Source organism: Ascidiella aspersa, chromosome 4 (assembly GCF_963924565.1).
Source record: "Ascidiella aspersa chromosome 4, kaAscAspe10.2, whole genome shotgun sequence".
Lineage (NCBI taxonomy): Eukaryota > Metazoa > Chordata > Ascidiacea > Phlebobranchia > Ascidiidae > Ascidiella > Ascidiella aspersa.
The window spans coordinates 14,341,882-14,362,153 of NC_139450.1; the positions used below are offsets into that span (position 1 = coordinate 14,341,882).

Consider the following 20,272-nt stretch of genomic DNA (forward strand, 5'->3'; position numbering starts at 1 on the left):
AAGTACCGCTCCTGGAATTTCATAAAAACTGCAGGAGTCCATGATGTCAAAAAGGATACGGAGATTATCGCCTATGTACCTCCCCTTCATAAAACCATTTTGGTCTTGATAAATCAAGAGTTCAATATATGTTTTAATTCAATTCTGCTGTTACTAACTTTGGACATTATTTTATAATCAGCGTTTAATAACGATATAGGACGGTAATTGGTTGTAAGTAAGGGGTCTTTCTGTGGTTTGGGTATTAAGGTCACGACCCCTTGTGCCTGACTCTGGCTAAATTGACCGATATTCTCAGTGTAGACCCAAGCTTCGCAAAACAGAGATTTTATATCTGGCCAAAACGTTTTGTAAAATTCAACTGGCAGTCCGTCGAGACCCGGTGACTTATTTTTTGGCATTGTGTTAATTGACTTAATTTCGGCCGTTGAGATAGGCTCTTCGGTATTTTCTAGCTAGGAAGCGTTTAATTTCGGGAGGTTCAGGTTTGACAGGTTAAGGTCGATTTGTGATTGGACGCATTTCGTATTGCGTCTTTTGTATAGGTCTCCAAAAAAGCTCGATAATTCTGTTAATATTGCTTTTTGGTCTGTATAGACGTGGTCACCCTTTTGAAGACGGTTGATTGATTTTTTAACCGCGTGACGTTTTTCTAAATTAAGACAATATTTGTTTGTTTTTTCACCCTTTTCGGCCCAACGCGCTCTGCTTCTAATTATCGACCCTTTTGTTTGGTTTTCTACTAGTTGATCCAATCTACATTTATCTTGTTTTAATTTAACTGCAAGCCTCGGGTCAGCCAGGCTGTTGACGCGACTTATTTCGTGTTCGAGCGCTTCAATATTTCTCTCCAGTTCATTTTGGCGAGCAGTGTTTTCTTTTTCACCTGCTGAACAAAGCGATATTATTGTTTTAAATGGGATAACATTTTTGTTAAACGATGCCGTATTCGTGGCGCTACACGTTCGGTAAATGGAAATTTTATAACATGTGATGTGTTTTTTTGCATTTCGCGGTGATCGAAAAACATGTAGCCTATATGTTTTAAATAGCAACCTTATGCAATTACATGACTGCGGCCAGAAATGAGAAAGGCAAAGCTGGGGATGATTTGGTTATACACTACCGCGGAGTTTATCGAGAAACTCTGTAAAATTCGTGAAGAAGGGAAATGTAACGTCTGTTGGAACTAAACCAGGGGTCGGCAATATTTTGCTAGTCGTGGGCCAAACCAAACTCAGCTCTCCGCGGGCCGGTATAAATTTGAAGTAACAATTTTGTTCTATAAACGTGTGGCTTTTAAGCACTTTGAATCAGGATCAGACCTGAATGTTTTATGCAATTGCAAATTGGTTTAATTTATGCTAAAATAGTAGCAGCACGCGAAAAAAAATTGCGTTTGTTTAGTGTAAATTAGCAACCTTTAATTTACAAGAAGACGTGACGCATTGCGCACACACAAAATAAAATATGCACATATTTTTTATACTCTTGTTTTTATATGTTTATCATAAAAGATCACATAGATTAAGTTGGAGAAACTTTTATTTTAGAGTGTTCTTTATAAAATAATTTTCACATTAATAGTTTCCATGCTCACGGCCCTTTGGTCTGAGAAGACTCACTCAAAAGGAAAATGTACTTCGAAGTGACAGAAGATTCGCGCAAAGCGGGAAAATGTTTTGCAGTTTCGTACATAGTAGTTAAAAATGTTAGAACCTGCTGTCCAGTTTGAAAAAGAGGTCGCGGGACGTATGTTTTTTAGTGCCGAGTCGATCCGGTCCGCGGGCCGTAGGTTGCCAAACCCAGGCTATGACCACTCCCGTATTTTTTGCAAACTTTTATTATGTACATACAATTTTTGCAGCGCTTCCCGTCAACTTCTATCTTTTTTTTAGTAGTTCCCTCATTATGATATTTCGAGCTATATGCAAGTCTTTGAGCTTAATGCGCTTCGCGATTGGATTTTCTTTGCGTTTTTGCGCACGAGTTCGCTGGAGAACTGCAGATGTTTTACAGACTACTTGTTTTGTGATTTAACATTATGACGTAACTTTGCGACGTCAACCTTAAAAATTTTAATGTTTTTCCCAAACCAAATTATGCATAACTATGGCCCGCAAAAGTATACGTAAATGTTTCCCTTTACTCAAAACATAGAGTATACCTCTTTCAGACGATTATAAAGTACAAAAGTGCGCCAATTAAGATTATTGTTGTTGGACAAGAGCGTTTTCCACTTCAGCGGCATGGTCGTCAATCGGACTCTTGTTCTCTTTTTCCAGTGGTAAGATTGCTTTGACTCCGACTCGCTTTAAGATCAGGTAAATGGCAATGGACAGGAAGAAAATTCCAAATTGCCCAACGCCATACAGGTAAGGTACCAGCACCATTGGGCCGATGACATCGATTTCATCGGTCCTTAAAAAAAGTTAGTGTTCGAAGTGTGGTAAAAGTGATCAACAAAAGCATTATTTTAGGGTTAAAAAGCAACCATAATGAAAATAAGTATTAATTTCAAAAACAAGCTAACAAAATCAAATAAATATTTATAACATATATACGTCCATCATAAAGAAAAGTCTTTTATCGATTTCTTTCAATTTATTTCTCGAAAATGCCTAAGTGGACCACCTGCAAAGGACCCGGACACGATTGCAAAAATACACCATAGTGATTTCTCTTGAATTGTTTGCAAGGTTTTGAACAAGCGTTATAATTAAGGTTTTTGTCAAGAAACGAGCTTTTGTTAATAAATCCTTCTCGTTAACGTGATTGTTTCAAAAAACTCCCTTTTACCTGGATGAAAACAAGCGTAGTTTTTTGGAAAGTTGGGAAGAGACAAACTCATGCATTTTGGTAAAACATGGACCTACGTTATAAATCCAAAAATCCTACCTACCCATAACTAATAAAAATTACGTTGAATGCCACCGGAACACTCTGAAAAGCAGTTTCAATTGCTACTGTTCGTCTGGCTGCCACACTGTAGCGAAGATAAGGTAAACGAGTTGCAGCGTAAGCTGTTAAGGCACCCAACGAAATAAGAAGAAATGACACCTAAACAAAAACACTTTTCGCCTTATATAGGTAAAACTAGTTTTAGGTACAAGCTTACAAAAGATTCAGTAAATTTGATTACTATAGGCTACGTTGTTGTTATTGCAAGTTGTAATCGCCATAACAGTATTCGATCATAAAAAGCTTTATCCACCCTTACCGCCAGTGCTGTTAACGATATAAAAGGGAGCAGCAATTGGCTGTAAATCATTACGCATCCAAGCACGATTAGGAGAACTGACCCGGATATTGTGCAAATCTGAATTAAAAAAATAGTCTCATATTAGGCTTCCTCATGGGCGTACTGCGGAATTTTTACTAAGCGGGTTCAATAAGTTAAACAAAAAGAACTAATCTGAAAACACCTATTGGTACTAACTGACTTATACATCGCCTTTTGTGCCTGTGTTTGGTTAATACTAAAAACTAGTTGTCATGGTTCCCTAAGGCACCACCCAAAGCGGTGATGGAAGCTGATACTATTTTTTTTATTGAAATATTTCGCTAAATAGTTAAGTTCACATTTACAGAGGTAATACAACTTTGCAAAAGACAAAACCCATCCAACTTGTGACAAATTAATCAATATACAATCATTCGTGTAAACGCTTGTTTGTATAAGGCCTACAACAAATGTACACATAAGCTTGAAAGGGCTTGCAAGGGCTTGCAAGTCTTTTTCGGTCTCTTCTTGTCCAATTTAGTGTACAAAATATGGTCGTTATGAGTATAATGACACGTTGTAAACAAACAATCGGCAACCTATATAGGACAATTATGCATGCATTCTTTAATTATGATTTTAAGTTGGCAATCCTATAACGTTGCAATACAAAGAGTCCATCTAAGTGCATGGTTTAATGACAATTAACAAAAAACATTTGCCTAATTTTGTAAAAACCTGCCAAGGCTTTACTTGATTTAACTCGAAAAAAAAACAAAAAAACATTGCCATCGACTGAGTAAACAACATTTTAAATTAAGCAACATTAAATTATGGTATGGTAGTACCACTTTTTTCTGACACAATGATTAGGACATTTCAAAATGTTCATACCGATCCAACAAACCTTGGTTATAATCCTTGTGGGCTTCGAGTAAAAGCGCTTGAGTAGCATTCCCAAAACAAGAGGGACCACCATAGTGACCAAACCAATCGCTGTAAATTGTTTTACAACAAGGCGACGTTTAGATAATTTCGGCAAAATGTGTACATGTTTTCAAAATTTATCAAAAATAAAACGCCCTTTACCCATCCATGGAAACGGTACTTGAAGTTTAGTTTCCAACTTGATAATTGCAGTAAACGTGTACAGCCACATGGGAATGGTTGCAATAGAAAACATAGTGGACGTGGTTGTCATAATTACACTAAAAATAAAAACGGCACCTTCATTGGCATCACATTGTCAAATTTTTAACACTAACTGATGTATATTACATTTGAGAAGGTCACACGTTGCACGAGGCTCAAAGGATACTTTTTAGAGTTAAAACATGTTGTTAGATTTTATAAAATTAGGCTATGACTTAATTTTGTTACCTTACGTTTAAAAAAGCCTTGTTTTACAAATTAAAAATCCTCGACGATACAGAATATTTAAAAGGGTTTTATCTTCTCAAATCAGAAATGAGATTCAACGTAATTGTATTCAATATTTTTTCATTAAACAGACGTCGAAAAATTCGAAATAGACTTGGAAAATCCGGATTAATCATTATTATTATTTTTGTTAATAATTAATTTAGAACACGGGTCATCAAACTACGACCAGCTGTGCAGACCCGGCCAAGCGAGTTAATTAATCCGCCCCGCGCCATATTTCCTTAATTAAGAACAGTAGAAATGTTGTCAGATGCAATTCAAAATTAATTTTTGATAAAAATTTGAACTGCACGAAAATTAAATAAAAAGGAAAATATACAGTTTTTAATTGCATACAGTTATTTATATCTTCTTAGTTTAATCATCATTAAGTTAATAAAGGTCAACGAAGTAATTTGAATCCGACCCACGATCGCAAATGTTAATTGTTATCCGGTCCGCGATGGCCAGGCTTTGGAGTTATTCGACCCTTTATGACAAACGTTTGCTGACCCCTGATACAATTTAAAATTTATAATTAACCTCATGTCCATGTCGCCGTCACACCAGTAGGTTGCTACGTTGCTGAAAGCACCGCCGGGAGCAGCCGACACCAGTATTGTGCCGATTGTTAAGGGTGGCGTTAGGCGAAAAACTTGTGTGATTGTAAATCCGATTACTGCATTAAGAGTAACGTATGGAAACAGCAGCAAGAATATCGCTAAATATAGGTGCAAAGAAGTGTTGTTATGACTTAAGTCAACGACTTGACTTAAGTTACTGTTTTGAAATAACTTGACTTGACTTAAGTCTTTCGACCAAAATGACTTGACTTGACTTAAGTCTTTTGGACATAAGACTTGACTTGGACTGAGATCATTTTGTCAAATTACTTTGGTTAAAATTAGATGTTTTCATCTAATAGTTTTTATTAAAATTAATTTAATTACCTCAATATTCGCAAATAAAACAATTGCTTGCTATATGTTGTGTTTATGCTATTTTTTTAGTATTTTTTTTTTTTTTTTTAGTACTTAACTTGAAGTTGATTTGGTAAAATAACAGTTTTGTAAACAAGTTATTTTGAAATACCTTAAGTCCAAGTGCAATTCATCGATTGCCCAAGTCAAGACATAATAAGAGCAATGCAACTTCAAGTCAAGTCCTTGTCTTAAAAATAAAAATAAAAACTATCAAAACTTGTAAACTCAAGTAAATAACCAAAATGCATCATAAAGCAAGCAAATTTTTGTACAAAAATTGAGATAAATAACCCAATTTTAAAAAATGCTAAATAAAAATCCGTAACTTTAAACCAAGTCATTTGTCCAAAAGACTTGTCAAGTCAAGTCATTTGAAAACAGTGACTTAAGCACGTTTAAGTCAAGTCAATTAAGTCAATACAGGACTGTTAATTACTTGACTGGGGGGCGGTGGGGTACGTATTTTTCTTTCTTAGCTAATATCTCCGCTATGAGTTAACTGACTTTTGTCATGTATCCGTTTTGAAAAATTTTTTTCAAGACTTGGTGTTTGTTAGAGAATTGCCTTGTTAATTATTCTATTTTCGTTTATGTTATATCGTCGCTTCAATTTTGTAGTCCAATTCATGTTTGGAATTATAATGAAGTTTGATATTATACTCCTTACATATAAAACAATCAGTTACAAAATATTTTTTTGACCACTGGATATTTAATTTTATTTTTTCTTCTGTTTTATTTCTTTTTTCAATTCTTAACGCCATGATAAAAAATCAGCAATTAAAATGTAAAATTATAAAAATAATTTAATCAGCCATTGTTTGAAACTTTGAACCTTATCTCAGCAGTTTTATAAAAAAAAACTTGTTTCTTCATGATAGCAACAACAAAAATTGGACAAACATAATGTATAAGTGTGCCATAGTTAAAAAAAATTATAGACAGTGTTATGGAATTAAACAGCTCCACACATTTACAACTCACGCTTGAACTATGGATGATGAGGTGCAGCATTAAAGTTTCAGAAAAAAATGAGATAACTTATACTTTTTAGTGATTGTACGCTGCGAATCTTAATTTTGTATCAAACAAATTATTTTGGCGACCATTTTATGTCAAAAATTATGATCGAGAACTATGCGGGTGAGGTTATTCGTGAACTTTATTGCGCGTTACCTAAATTTATTTATGCGCGTTTTGCACGTTTGGATGTTACAGTAACATTTTTTTTAAATACTATTTGAACTTAGAATAACAGGTGGGCCGCACCAAAACATTAGGCGGGCCGCAGGTAGGACATCCCTATTTAGAGCATTCCGAAGCGGTATATAGACATCTTAAAACATATTTACATTTCAAAGTTACGTGCTTAAATAAAAACTTGAAAATAAGCTTAACCTTCGTGCGCAATCATTTATCGCAATACATATGCCCGTATAAAAAACAAAACTTTTCAATTAGCCTTACTATTTTTAACTTTTAAATTAACCTTACTTGGTAAAAGCAAAAGCTGAAGAAAAGTAGCGGTAAGGAATTGCTTCGGGTCTTTGACAAATCCGATGAATCGCTTCAAATTTGCCGAGCAACCCAAACCAAACATGATCAACATAACAACGATCCTAATCAACGTTGTATGTAAGATTAAAAACTAAAACGGCCATTTTCTTACGATATACGCCTTGGTAGGAAGTATTCAGGTAAAAAAGGTTAGTTTTATGTTTTACGCCTTCATAAAGCAAAGATAACTTATATGTGTTTGCACTCCATAATTAAACAGAAAGTAACTCGGAAACAAACCAAGTTAGTTCGTTGCAGCACAAAACGAAACAGTAGCATTTCTGAACTTTTATTTTTTCTTTTAAAATACAGGCCGGGAATACCAAGTTAGAACAATTTAAAACATCACTTAGTTCGAACCAAGTTTCGGTTAATTTGCGAAACAGTCTTTTCAACACACAAATTATAAACTAGAAAACGGCTAAAAGTATGTCATTTGTTGCAGCATTATTGTTAAGTGTGCAACACATGTGTGTTATTATAACTAGGGTGAAGACCTGCCAAAAAAGTAGAAAATGTGTCAAAATTTACACATTAGGTCAAAATTTGTAAAATTATTTAATTATTTAAGTCAAAATCGATTAAAAATGCACATAAATTATTTACAAAATTAAATAGTTAGCATTTTGAAAATTGTCGTTCAGTTAAAAATTTATCAAAAAAAAATAATTTTGAGTAATATTGAACGACATTTTAACTTCATTAGAGCAATATACAGTGTACGCGAGTATGCAGAATTACCCACCTAGGCCTAGTTAATCGCATTAGGCTCAGCTCGAACTCTGTTTTTGCATGATATGGTTGTTTATCTCTACAAATGAAACAGTATTTGCAGTCTGTTTTGGTGATTTTCAATTATCTCATTTCCTAATTCGATAACTTAGGTCAGGATGGTCCAAACCCAGCACTGTTGAATTATTGTAATGAATTATTTGTAATACCTTTGAGGGTTAAAAGAATATGAGTGATCAACGAACAGTTTTGTTCGGGTATGATTACATTTTACCATTAAATAAACCAGTCTCCTATCGCTCATGAAATTTGGATCCAGGCGGTGGCAAAAACGCCTAAGTTTTGGTATGTGTTAGACCGGTTTAAGAAAAGCCGCAGTGCGTCCTATATGAAACTTTCTAAAATGGAAGTTATATTTTCGTTTTGTTTTTCGTCTTTTTGATATGAACATTACATAAAAAGTATGACCCCATATAAATTACTATTAAATGAAAAAAAAATAAACAATAAAATATTACTTACGGTTTCCGCGAACATTCCAAGCTTATAAAAAGCAGTCTTTTAAATTAAAATTTTTGTCAAATACGCAATTTTTCGCGCTTCGCGCGCACCAATTTTCCCGGTCTAAATAATACTCCATTTCATTTGCGCACAAGTCCGGCTATAGTAGCAAGTTTCTGGAGATTACAAGTCTTTGACGATGCTTTGTGACGTCATGCTTTAACATTTCATGCCCCGATCCAAAAAAAATTGTTGATCCTCTCCTGTAACCTTATGTTTGTTGCCCGCAAAGAATATACATGAAATATTGTGGCCCGCGATGCTGTCAACCTTGGACAACCCTTTTAGGTCATTGTTTTTTTTACGTTGTTTGTCACTGTTCACACAACATTTTCCAGCGTCTTGTTTGCTTTGGCATTTGTATAGTTGTTTTCGACAAAAATATGAACTCATCGTTTTCCTGAGTTTTGCATAACCCCGAAAAAAAAATGTTCCACCGTTAGTCAGTAAAACATTAATAACGTGTAGTTGATGACGCCAAGACACTAATACGGTTTTTCAAACAACAATATGTTATTTACATTAATGTTTTTCTAATAGGTCAAAATTTTGTGAAAAAACATATTTATAGGTAATAATTTGTCAAAATTTCAATTTTATCTCTATTTATTTTGAACACATTCATTGTTGTGAAAATTAAAAAATGCCCCCTACTTCTGTATGGGCTTTGATATTCTTACTACGTCTCCATTTTCTGTTATCCAGTTCGTATGTTGCCGACACCAATGCTACCTTATAATCTATCAAGTCTACTTCACTCATACAAATGTGAATATTGATTTATCGATCCAGTAAATTAAAATCCGCGAGCAACAAGTGTTATTATGAAACAAAAAGGCTAGATTGAAACTACCATTTAAGTAATTTGCTGATCAAATCAGTGTCTATTTAAGTATTTTTAAATATTTAACAGTTAACACTACACAATTTGGTAAAGGAAAGTCCACTTAGGCCAGAGGTTTGCAACCTATGGGACATGGCCCAGTAGTGGGCCATAACGCTGTTTTCAGTGGGCCACAGAGCTTTGCATACAGTGATGTCAAAAAGCATGTCATTATGAACACATAAGAGTCCGACAGATAAATAGCAAAAACCTTGACCTAATGTTATATTTGTAACATCATTTCTATTCACAATGGCAATCGCCTTGCTTTCGTATTATTCTTTGTTAGTGCTGCGTATTATTCGTTTATAGTGCTGCGCAACCTGTGTTCCGCGACGTTCCTGTAGTTGTGTTAGACCTACTTGTGTTTCAGGGTACTTTTCAATCAGTCGTATTGTAAGTATTTTGACCTTATGCAATATTTCAGGTATAAATTTATGAACTTCAATAAGAATTAAAACTTTTTTGAAACCTATATTACCTTCTATCGTCATAAATCAAATATTGACTTAACCACCAAGAACTACCAGGAGCATAAAAATAGAACAATTGTGTTTAAATTTTACACCATAACATTTCCGGCGCCTTTGGCGCATTTTATTATAAACTACTTATTTTTATATTGGCTGCTCATGATATTTACTACCTCGCTTTATAGATTGAACTACTCGCCTGGGCGGTCCCAACCCACGCCATTATGGGGCGACGTAACACATTTGAAATAATGTACAAGCTTTATTCATTTATTGTGTTGTTGAAACTTTATGTTTTTCATTAAACGTTAAATGGGCCACCGCCATTTTTTTACTAATTTATTGGGCCATGAGCAAAAAAAGGTTGAAAAACCCTGACTTAGGCCAATTAAAGTGAAATCGTTTAGCAAAGTACAAGTATAAAAGTAATTCAGCAGTTGGTTCACTTGGCCATCATATAGTGCGAAAATATAATAAAAACAACGTGTGTTAAAATATACTTAGGCTTGGTTGTTAATCAACATTAGGAAACCTCAAAGAGAAAGGTGGCGAGCAATTGTAACTGCTGTTTGTCTCTTTTGTTGTAATGTGTGCCAGGAAAATCAATTTACCTACATGGTAAGCTTCTGCGACAGTTGGACAGCAGCTAGCTTGACATTGAAAGTAGCATTTACGTTGTTGAATGTCTGAAGCGTTGCTACATCATAGCCTGTAAACAACAACTTGTCAAGCAATATACGAAAAACTAAATTATTGCATACTCACCCGCAGTGTTAGTCATAAACGTTTCCATTGTCCGTTCTGCAACTTCTAATAAACGACTGAACACTATCAAACAGGAGACAGTAGCTTAACTCTACAACACAATGGGCTTCATAACTTTGCTGCACATGCCCGACGCAGAATTTACACATGTCCACAAAAGAATCAGGCATCAAATAACCAATAAAGCGTTCTGGCGTTAAAAACTTGCATTTGCAAAGTTCGTCTCGCTTAAAATGCCATCGCGAAAAACAATAAAAGCAACAATGCTTTTGCCTTCTGCTAGTTAATGAGTCGCAACGTATTTTGCAAGTTCTGCGAGTTGCCCTTGAATAGTAATTTCGTTTCGCCTAAAAAAGCATAGTTCTTTAAAGCACATCACGTTTTAACGATGTAAGAAAAGCGTAGGCTTTGAACACTCTCACGCATTTTTTATCAGCATTTATACCCAAAATATATGACTAGCGCAAGTGAATAGCCATTGGTCACAAATTATGAAATAAATAAAATTACGCAGGTAATAATCAAAATACTCGACTGAATTTGAAAGCAGTTTCGTTCTGAATAAAACTCTCTTTTATCGATACCACAAACAATTAAAAACTAGCTTTAAATATAACGCAATGAATTTCGTACTTCGTAATTTCGTACTTGCGCTGGTAATAGGAAATAAATTGCCCTCCGGGCACACGTAAAGAAACGGCTCAAAAATTTAATCTCGTATGAATTATGTTGTAGCTAAGCGTCAAAACTTTAATCTAATGACGTAAGCGTTTTACGAAAATTTAACAAAAATTTAATATAATTAGGTTTTAATCACCTCGCCATCGAGTGAAACGGAATACATGGTTAATGTTTCCGTTAAAGATACACATAATTCCCACTCAAGAGGAATTTTCGACTTGAAATTTCCATATCTAACATGAAAACAATTAACATATTTTACACGCAGAAAATATTGCCTTTTGGGGTTAACTACATTTCGTCTTTAACAAAGAACACTTTCAATCAATGATCTCGACCAACTGAAAAATAACCATGTAAACTTTTCAATTACGAGCCTAAATACAAAGTTATAGTGGCCAACCAACTTATTAAAAGTTTCAATAAAGAAAAACCTTTTGTGCAGCAGGTCTTCATTGTTTTTCCTCTCAGTGCAATTGGGCGATCGTCCACCGAAATTTTGTGCAGTATTTTTATTCTGGTTTGCCTCTTAATTTGGTTATAGAACACCGAGTGCTGTAGTCCGCATAGTTAGACTTGTCAAGATTAGTACTAAGCAAGATTCCAAAACTGTTTATTAGTAGTATTTCACTACGAACTCGCAAAGTATGCTACGAGTTTACTTGAGGTCAACCTTCAGCGAGGTTACGCCACAGCTTAACTGTCAAGTAATATTATCGGTGCACTGATAGTAAAAACTTTGTATTTTTTGTATTAGGCCTATATTATTTGACTGCCTAATTAACAAACCACGTTTAAAATAAATTTAATGTAAAGCGCAACTATGTCTTTAAAAAACAGACTGAATTTTTGTAGGGTTTATTGCGTTGTATTGCACTCACCATAGGAGAACAAAATTAAGTTTGGGCAACGACCTAGTCTTTTTATAACATTTCAGGTTTTTGTTATTTTATGTAGTTATGCATCACAATGTGAAATGTTGATCATTTGTAATTTAATTTCTTAAATACAATATAGTTAGTATGTTATACGCTATAGCAAACAGTTGTTTCGTCATTAAAGGGTATAATGGGCCTATAAATAACCGCCGAAAATTATTACAATTATGTCGAAAATAATAATTATTATATAATAGGTAGGCCTAAATAAGAAATAATTAAACATATTGTAGGATTTGATATTTTGGATTCATTATTCTAAATGTAGATCGACACCTATTACTACACCTTGAAATACAACTTCGAACATTACTAGAAAAAAAATACAAAATCTATAGTCATAAATGGCAAGTAGCGATTGCATTTTACAATTTATTTCGGCTACAATAATTTTAAATAACTTTTTGGGGGGTGTAAAAGAAAGTAGGTACCAAAATAGTTTACATTTATTTTTAGCCATACAGTAAGGTCAAACAAAGAGTCCTGTGTAACGAGAGCATAAATGTGTGTAAAGAATCCAAACAATTAAACCAAAGGTAGCTTAAACCCCTTCCAGATTCTAATGGGGCGAGAGTTGTGTTTAATCGGCGTTACGGTTTAGCATAGTGATTTATATAGCTTTCAGAAAATCGTTTCATTTTTTATTACATTGGTCAATCAGGGGTTATCTAAATGGACAAAGAACAACACGAAAATAAAATAGCAGCAAAGCAGAAGCCAGCATAAGACCAGACCAGTAAATTTTCCAAAGGACGTGTTTTACAAATCAAAGACCCAAAACAAGAAACATTTTTCACAGACAGAATGCAGAGGTGATATTCCGAGTATTAAACGAACATCGCAAGAATTGTGAACAGAAAAATTAGAAATGCACTTAGTGGATGATGCCACCGTCCAACGCGTTGAAAAATAAATTGCTAACAAGAAAGGTTTTGCTTGATGGCGAGGGCGTCCTTCAGCATGTAGTTGCGTAGAGTCCATAGCGCAGACTTGGCGCTCTCGTGCTGGCCCTTGCCGTTGCCCAGCCAGTGAACTGGAAGTCTGTAAGGTTTAAAACAGGGCATAGTAGCCATTTTCTAACAGAATGCACCAAAAAATCTCAGATTTTGCGCACACAAACGAGATATAATTTAAACAAAATGTTTTCACGCTTGCTTCATGACGAGAGATGACTTTTATTCAAAAGTTTCTGCAGGAATCGAGAACAATTTATTCTTGATTCACACGCCAGTGAACGGAAAGCCTGTAAGGTTTATAACAGGCATAGTAACCGTTTCCAACAGAATACCCCGAAAAAAGTTATACTTCGCACACATTTAAACAAGACAGAGTTTATTCAAAATATTTTTTACGCTTACATCATGATAAGATATGACTTTCATTCAAATTTCTGCAGAATACAAGAAAAATCTGTTCCTTATCCAAACAATCTCACCTCGCTTCCTCCTCTCTGCTAAGGTGAATGTCTTTCTCAGTGATCTTGAGGCTCCTCGACCAGTTGCTCACAGTCTTGCTTCCTTTCTCAAGTCCTGGACAAAAGGATAAATTTGATTTAATTTGGTAACGTTAATTGGCCAGAATTACATCACAAGTTCGTTTCACTCAACAGCATAAAAACCTTTTTTGACAAAGTAAAACGGTGTAAGAAGATAAAAAAATAATGGATGTTTTGACGGGCTATCTTGTTTGAGTTAATAGCCGTTAACCAACCACTAAACTATTCGACTTAAAGTACTGATTTTTCGTGTTTAGCTCAACATTTTCGGTTTTCAGTTTCCGAAGTACTGTGTGCTACAAAGTTAAAATCAATCAAGAACTCTTACCTTCAATGTAGCGAAGATAAGCTTCGGAGTGCATAACCCTCTGAGCTTTGGGTGGTGGTTTAACGAACAGAGCTCCTCGTCTCATTCTATGTTTCTCCGCCTCGCTGGGGTTGTGAGACGGAGCCTGATGAACGACTCAAATTTATTCAAACGCCCGATTAGGGATAGAAGTGTATTTGAACTGTTGAACTAGTGACCATTGAAATACCTGCTAGATTAACTTAAAATAATTATTCGACCTTGCTAACTCCGCCAACAACAGTCAAAACGTTATATATTATAGTAGCTATAAAAGTAGTCTAAGATAGTCAACTGGATTCAATCATGATTCACATTCAACACGGGCAATATATTTCTTTTTAGGGCTATTTCAGCGTATGTGCCTAATTTCTTGCACTTTGCCGTCGCACCATTAAATTAGTCAGTAAAAAAACGTATGGCGAACTAACACTTAATAGCCCAATGCGGAACATTTTATCATGCTGAAATAGGACCAAGCATCACATACTTATGCAAATGCCGAGCAACCAACGACATCTAGTCTCGCTAACCAAAACAAAATGCACTCACCTGAGGCGCTGGAAAGCCGGGACCGGACGGTGTCTGAGCGTACGTTATCATGGGCGACGCTGTGTTGGGGTAGGGCTGCATGCCAGGTTGCATCGCGTGAGGGGTGCCGGGCATACGGGGCTGGGGCACCCCGGGGGGATACTGACCCTGCTGGTAGGGTGTGCCGTAGTGGGTCACCGCAGCTGTGACATAAAGTGGTACATTATAGATAGAGAGTCACCAAAATTTTAATAAAAGAAGGCCCGAAAAATGTAGTCTGGTGAAATATAGGCCGGATATAACATGTTACGTCGAGTATTCTTACCTTGAATATTATTAAAACGAGGAAAATAATTAAGTATTTAACCTGAGATAAAATCAACTAGGAACCCAACACTTGATATTTCAAAGTTTTCTACCTTTAACTTTTTTACTTATTTCACAGTTTGACATGTATAAAGCAAACGACAAAATATGCATTGTTTACCATAGGTTTTATGCTCTCGGGTGAGATTATGTACCTTATGTACCGTCAGCCTTTCACAACAAAGTTTTATGCCATCTTCACTTTTGAAAAATAATTTTATGTTTTTGGGTACACTATGCACGAATCTATAATGTGCTTGATAATGATTTGCAAAGCCAAAAAGGTCGAGTAGATCGATATCATCTTGATTAAGACGTTTCAATACAAGCTGGCATCATCTTCAGTTAATGTGTCTTCTAACTGAAGATGATACCAGCACGTATTCAAACGTCCGAATCAAGATGATGTCAATCTACTTGATATTTTTAGCTTTGCAATTTCATTATTAAACTTCTATTTTGTTTTCTCAAAAAAGGCACCTGGCGGGTTCGGGGTCTGGACCAAAATCTCGTCGGCGTCTTTCTTCTTCTTTTTTTTCTTGCTGCTGAAGACCTTTCCCTCGGCGTCGAGCTTGGCGCTTTGCTCACGCGCCTTCTCCTCGTACTCTCGTTTCTTCTCCTCCTCGAGATGTCTCCACTCCTCCCCGACCTGTAAAGTGAGAGAAAAAGAGTGGTACAAGAAAAAGTATATGACAAACTGAATGTGTAAAATAGGAAGATATCTCATCGCCCTTACACGTAAAGGCCAAGAATGGCTTCTAATAGAAGCAAATATACTTCATACACTTTCCTGTCTTAATCAAAATTAGTTGGATTCATCCATTGGAATCAAGAGACCAATGATGCCATATTTTGTGACAAAGAGTGGTACAAGAAAAAATATATTTTGGATTCTGTAGCTTTCTAAGTTTTGCTTAACTGGTTAGTTCCTCGTTAGGATTGTTTGTTACTAATTGATTAGGTTCTTAATAGTATTGACACAAATGTAGAGGGTGGTAAAAGAAAAATTTTTTTTAGATCATTCATATAAAAAAATATATTTTGGATCCTATACGATTCTAATTTTTGCCTATTCATAGAATTGTTTATGTGCGATTTGATTACAAAGAATCCAAAAAACCGATTGTGCACATGACGTGTTCGTTGTTCCAATTTTCACAGTAACATCACAGTAAAACCACAGAGGGAAAATTCTAGCAACCAACTTATAGTTTCTGTAGAGTACCCGAAGCTGAAGCAGCTTAGAATGTTTACCGCAGAAACCAATGTAGTTGGGTACTATCAAGTGAAGCGCTAAAGATTTTTTAAATATAGAAAACAACATATTTGTGCTACAAATAGGCATGCAGAAAAGCATGTCAAACTTAAGTTCACACTATTTTTAGATAAATAATAATATAATGGTATTACAATAAAGTTGACTGAGGCAGTAGAAATTATTGCCTGGTAATACGGTTGCCATTTGAGATAAATTATAAGATACTAGACGAAATACCCGGCATTGCCCAGGTTAAATAGAATATTTACCGGTTATTCGTAAGATCTTCGTAAAAGACATAAATAATGCAACCATATTTTTTTAAATGTCATAACAAATTTGCTTATGCCTAAACGTTTGAACTAAGTGTCACTAAATAAAAATTTCATATCATGTGATGTGAAGTCGGTTAACTATAGCGCACAACACTTGGCTAAGCATGCAATATCTTTTAAGTAACGAAAACCCGTGACGTTGTCAATTGAGAATAACTCCCAAACGTAAAACTTTAGGTTGCAGCAGCAATTGCTTAGACTTGCCTGATAGCGTCATGTTTAAGCAAATATACGTAATCCCAGGGCTAAACTGCGTCAAACGTGAGAAAAATCCTCATTGAAAAAACAAATGCTTACTGTTAACTACTGCAATAAACGCATTATTTCGCGAACTCTGCTAAGTATTGCGTGGGAAACACATTGTAAGAAGTCATTAGGCTTTGGCCTCAATCACTATCGCTAACAAACGGCTTAAAAATAAAAATTCAATTCTTCGTAAATTTGCGAACTCTACCTAAATTTTACGCGTAAACAGGCATCAATAAGTTCCCAAACATAATAGTCTTAGTTGGAAACATTAAAATTTTACTTTATGAAGGAAATGTACTTAGTTTTATTTTTTTATTTCCCGGCAGGTAAATTAAACTTGGACTATCTTTTACTTACTGCAACAACAAACGCGATATTTTGCGAACTCTGCCTAAATTTGGCATTGTTAAACTGAAGTCTTTACTTGGAACGTTGTACACGTTTGTTAGCATAGTTTATAACAGTGGTTCTCAACCGGGGGTCGACAAAAACTTCTAAATATACCTATATTAAATTAACTAACGCTGGGGCTTGGGATACATGCTTAAACACAATCTTGGTAACATTGTACCATGTTGAAAATTGCATTGAGTGTGACGTAACATTTCCATTGTGATGCAACAACAAATATATTGTAAATTAAAAGTGAGCATTACAACAGTTTTCCAACAGTGAGATTTGAACACACGACCCTTGGTTCACGAAACCAATTTTTTACCACTGAGCTAAAGCGGCGCAACGTCAAACTTACATCTCACAAACTTTCTCTTTTATTATGTATATTGGTATAAGGGCGGCGCAATTTATTTTCTACGGCACAGCAAGCCAAATTGATTCAGAATCACCAGTTTTACGCATGCAGCATGTTACCGCCTTGCTTGTTCAACTATCATTGAATTTAGTCAACTATAATACCTTATAATTTATTTACAATTACTAATCAACCAGTTTCGGGGGTAAAACAAAATTTTACTTTTACAGTGGAAAATAAATTTAACAGGTGGGCAAAATTTAACATGTAGGAAAGGACACGATATTGTGGGGTTGAAAAGGCACAATAATAAAGGAGATGAACAACTTACGATTTTACTAATTTCGCCAAAAGACATTTCGGGGTTTTCGGATCGCACTTTCGGGTGGCAGTGGCTGGCGAAGAGGATGTAGCCCGTCGAATGTCCTGCTCTTCCCTTTTTCTTCGGAGGGGGAGTTGGGGCAGCCTCCGGATGAGCGGAGGAGGGACGGCTGCTGTCAGGAGACTGGAGGAAATGGTGAAATTTTAAGATGGAGTTGACATTGGTGTTTATGCATAAAAAAGTGTTAATTCGACTTGGACACTTTACGTATAAAATATGACTTCCACTCTATTCCTTCTTTTAAGTTTAATATTCTTAAGACTGTTTATAAAACAGGTATAGAACATAAAATCATTTTTTAAAATTTTACAGAAATATATAAATCGCCTCATGACAAAAAGAGCAAACATGTATAAAATGCCAATAATAGTAGTTAAAAAGTAAAATATAAAATTTATAATAATACGTTTAATATTCATGACGAATATAGCAACTGATTTTGCACAGATTAAACAAAACTCGAAACCCAACACTGATCGTTTAACCACTTTGTAACTAAATGACCTGGAATATTCCCGGCGACGGGGTCATCACGCTAGGGTGCGGGGACGGCGGGTAGGCCTGGGGCGAGTTCTGGTACTGCTGCATGTGAGGGTGGGGCACCACGGAGGCATGGGGTGAGGGGAATCCCGGGCTCTGGTGATACTGCTGTTGCATGTAGTGCTGGTGGGGTGGCATAGCGACGCCCTGGGGCATCGCAGTGGGTCCGGGTGCGGGGGAGCCAGGGTAGTTGTGGTACTGGGGCTGGAACTGGGTCATCATGTGGGGCTGCTGAACGTACCCGGACTGAGTCTGCATCACTTGCTGTTGCTGGTAGGCTGGGTTGGCGCTGAGCGCTGGTGGGTACCCAGAGGCCGCAGGTGCTTGGGGCGCCTAAGAAGAAATCGTGCAATTTTTTTGTTTTGGTAAACGTGTCTAAACTCTTTAAACAGTTATCTCTTTAAATTTAAAAATAAGTTCAACAGATGAAAAACTTTTGGAAACTGCCTTAGTGTGCCAACCTTCAGAGATCACAAGTTAGAATTTGTTAGAAACAACAGACGATACTAATATATTCAAGGTAAAGCTCAATGTGTTAACATTAAAGTTATGTTTACCGTAACTTGTAAAACCTTAACCTCTACTTTTTAAGGTGGCGTGGAAGCCACCAACGTTTTTACGCGACATATAAAAGCATACGTAATGGTTCTCAATGATTTAAGCTCTGTGCACAACGAGAACATAAAAATCCGCATGACTACAAAATTACTTTAAAACCCTGATAAAACAAGGCGGTAGGTAAATACTATATTATTGTTGTTTGTATGTAAACATGCTTTCGTGCCATTTCGTAACAGCAATAGTTTGTTTTCCAAAATTACAAAAAGTTGAGCGGACCATTTGTGTCGCTCGAAGCACACAGTTAGATACAGTTTCAGAACAACTGCCATAAAGTGATAAACCTTATAATGCCAAGATTCGATCGAACAAAAATGAATCAAGCCAGCGCGAACCTCGTGTGTTGCGGCGGGCTTGCTTGCCTCCATCCGAGCTTCCTTCTCCCGAACTACCAGCTCTTCTTTGACGAGGTTGAGCAGCAGCGGGGAAAGCACCGACTCGACCGCGATCGATTTCTTGTAGTAGAAGTACTCGTCCTCGACCACCTTCGCGGAAAAACACGGGCGGATTTAATCGAGATTGAAATCCATGACGATTCAAAACAATTTCTCGAAGAGCAAAAAAATAAAAAAAAAGATGTACAAGCGCAATAGCGCTTATATAGAGTATAGGAAAAATACTAGAAACTCTCGGCATAGTTCTGTTCATGACATACAAAATCAAGCTGCCTTTTCGATATAATCTCGAACAGTGATGCCTCCTTTACCAACTCTATTGTAACGTTTCTGTTTAGAAGTTGCAATTTTCGTTATAGCTAGGTCAGCGATCTTCACGTTGGTAGGGTCTTATTTGACGGTTTTAAACTTCAGTAGGTGACTGCGACTAAAATCTTTATTGCTTGCTTACTTTTGGCACTAAATATGCTCAAAAACTCATTATTTTGTCTTCAAGCGATGTTCTTTAAAGGTAATACCTAACGTAGCCTGTATAACTTCAACATAAACTGTACAACACTTTTAGCTGCGGTTTTAGCTTAGTACTTAGCTCCTTTTTTCGCATAATGATGTATACTCACGACAAACTTGGGCCTGGAATAAATGCTTTCCCAGTAATACCACCGATTACCTGACTTGATATTGGCAGTCTGCAATACAATAAGATACTGAGCAGTAAATGCCAAATAAAACAACACTTACAAACTAATTCTATTCTTATCTGTTATACACGAATGACAATTTTCAAT

At 35.9% G+C, this 20,272-nt stretch overlaps 2 protein-coding genes across 3 annotated transcripts in view; both read right to left on the reverse strand.

The window, feature by feature from the left end:
• Positions 1-2,210: 2,210 nt before the first annotated feature.
• LOC146148077 (sodium-dependent organic anion transporter-like) lies at positions 2,211-7,237 on the reverse strand. Its single transcript, XM_083387994.1, has 7 exons — positions 7,123-7,237; positions 5,189-5,324; positions 4,313-4,431; positions 4,131-4,219; positions 3,221-3,319; positions 2,903-3,060; positions 2,211-2,421 (listed from the first exon to the last, which is right to left on the reverse strand). The coding sequence occupies exons 1-7, from the start codon at positions 7,235-7,237 to the stop codon at positions 2,211-2,213; spliced, it is 927 nt and encodes a 308-aa protein (XP_083244120.1).
• Positions 7,238-12,420: 5,183 nt separating this feature from the next.
• LOC146148078 (protein polybromo-1-like) overlaps positions 12,421-20,272 on the reverse strand; it is a 31,631-nt gene continuing 23,779 nt past the window's right edge. For both annotated transcript variants that reach the window (XM_083388478.1, XM_083388477.1), the window contains exons 33-40: positions 19,425-19,574; positions 18,436-18,804; positions 17,881-18,054; positions 15,437-15,605; positions 14,612-14,793; positions 14,042-14,165; positions 13,654-13,747; positions 12,421-13,259 (exon numbers count right to left, since the gene is read on the reverse strand). In XM_083388478.1, the coding sequence (XP_083244604.1) occupies positions 13,136-13,259; positions 13,654-13,747; positions 14,042-14,165; positions 14,612-14,793; positions 15,437-15,605; positions 17,881-18,054; positions 18,436-18,804; positions 19,425-19,574 (1,386 nt within the window). In that variant the 3' untranslated portion in view covers positions 12,421-13,135. The remainder of the gene's footprint in view (positions 13,260-13,653; positions 13,748-14,041; positions 14,166-14,611; positions 14,794-15,436; positions 15,606-17,880; positions 18,055-18,435; positions 18,805-19,424; positions 19,575-20,272) is intronic.

What these genes read in the sequence shown, in the direction of transcription:
- LOC146148077 (XM_083387994.1), bottom strand. Translation starts at nt 7,237, where the DNA reads ATGTTGATCATGTTTGGTTTGGGTTGCTCGGCAAATTTGAAGCGATTC. An exon ending in TATCGTTAACAGCACTGGCG is followed by an intron (nt 3,061 to 3,220) that starts GTAAGGGTGGAT and finishes GTTTTTGTTTAG; the next exon opens with GTGTCATTTCTTCTTATTTC. An exon ending in GTAATTTTTATTAGTTATGG is followed by an intron (nt 2,422 to 2,902) that starts GTAGGTAGGATT and finishes ACTTTTTTTAAG; the next exon opens with GACCGATGAAATCGATGTCA.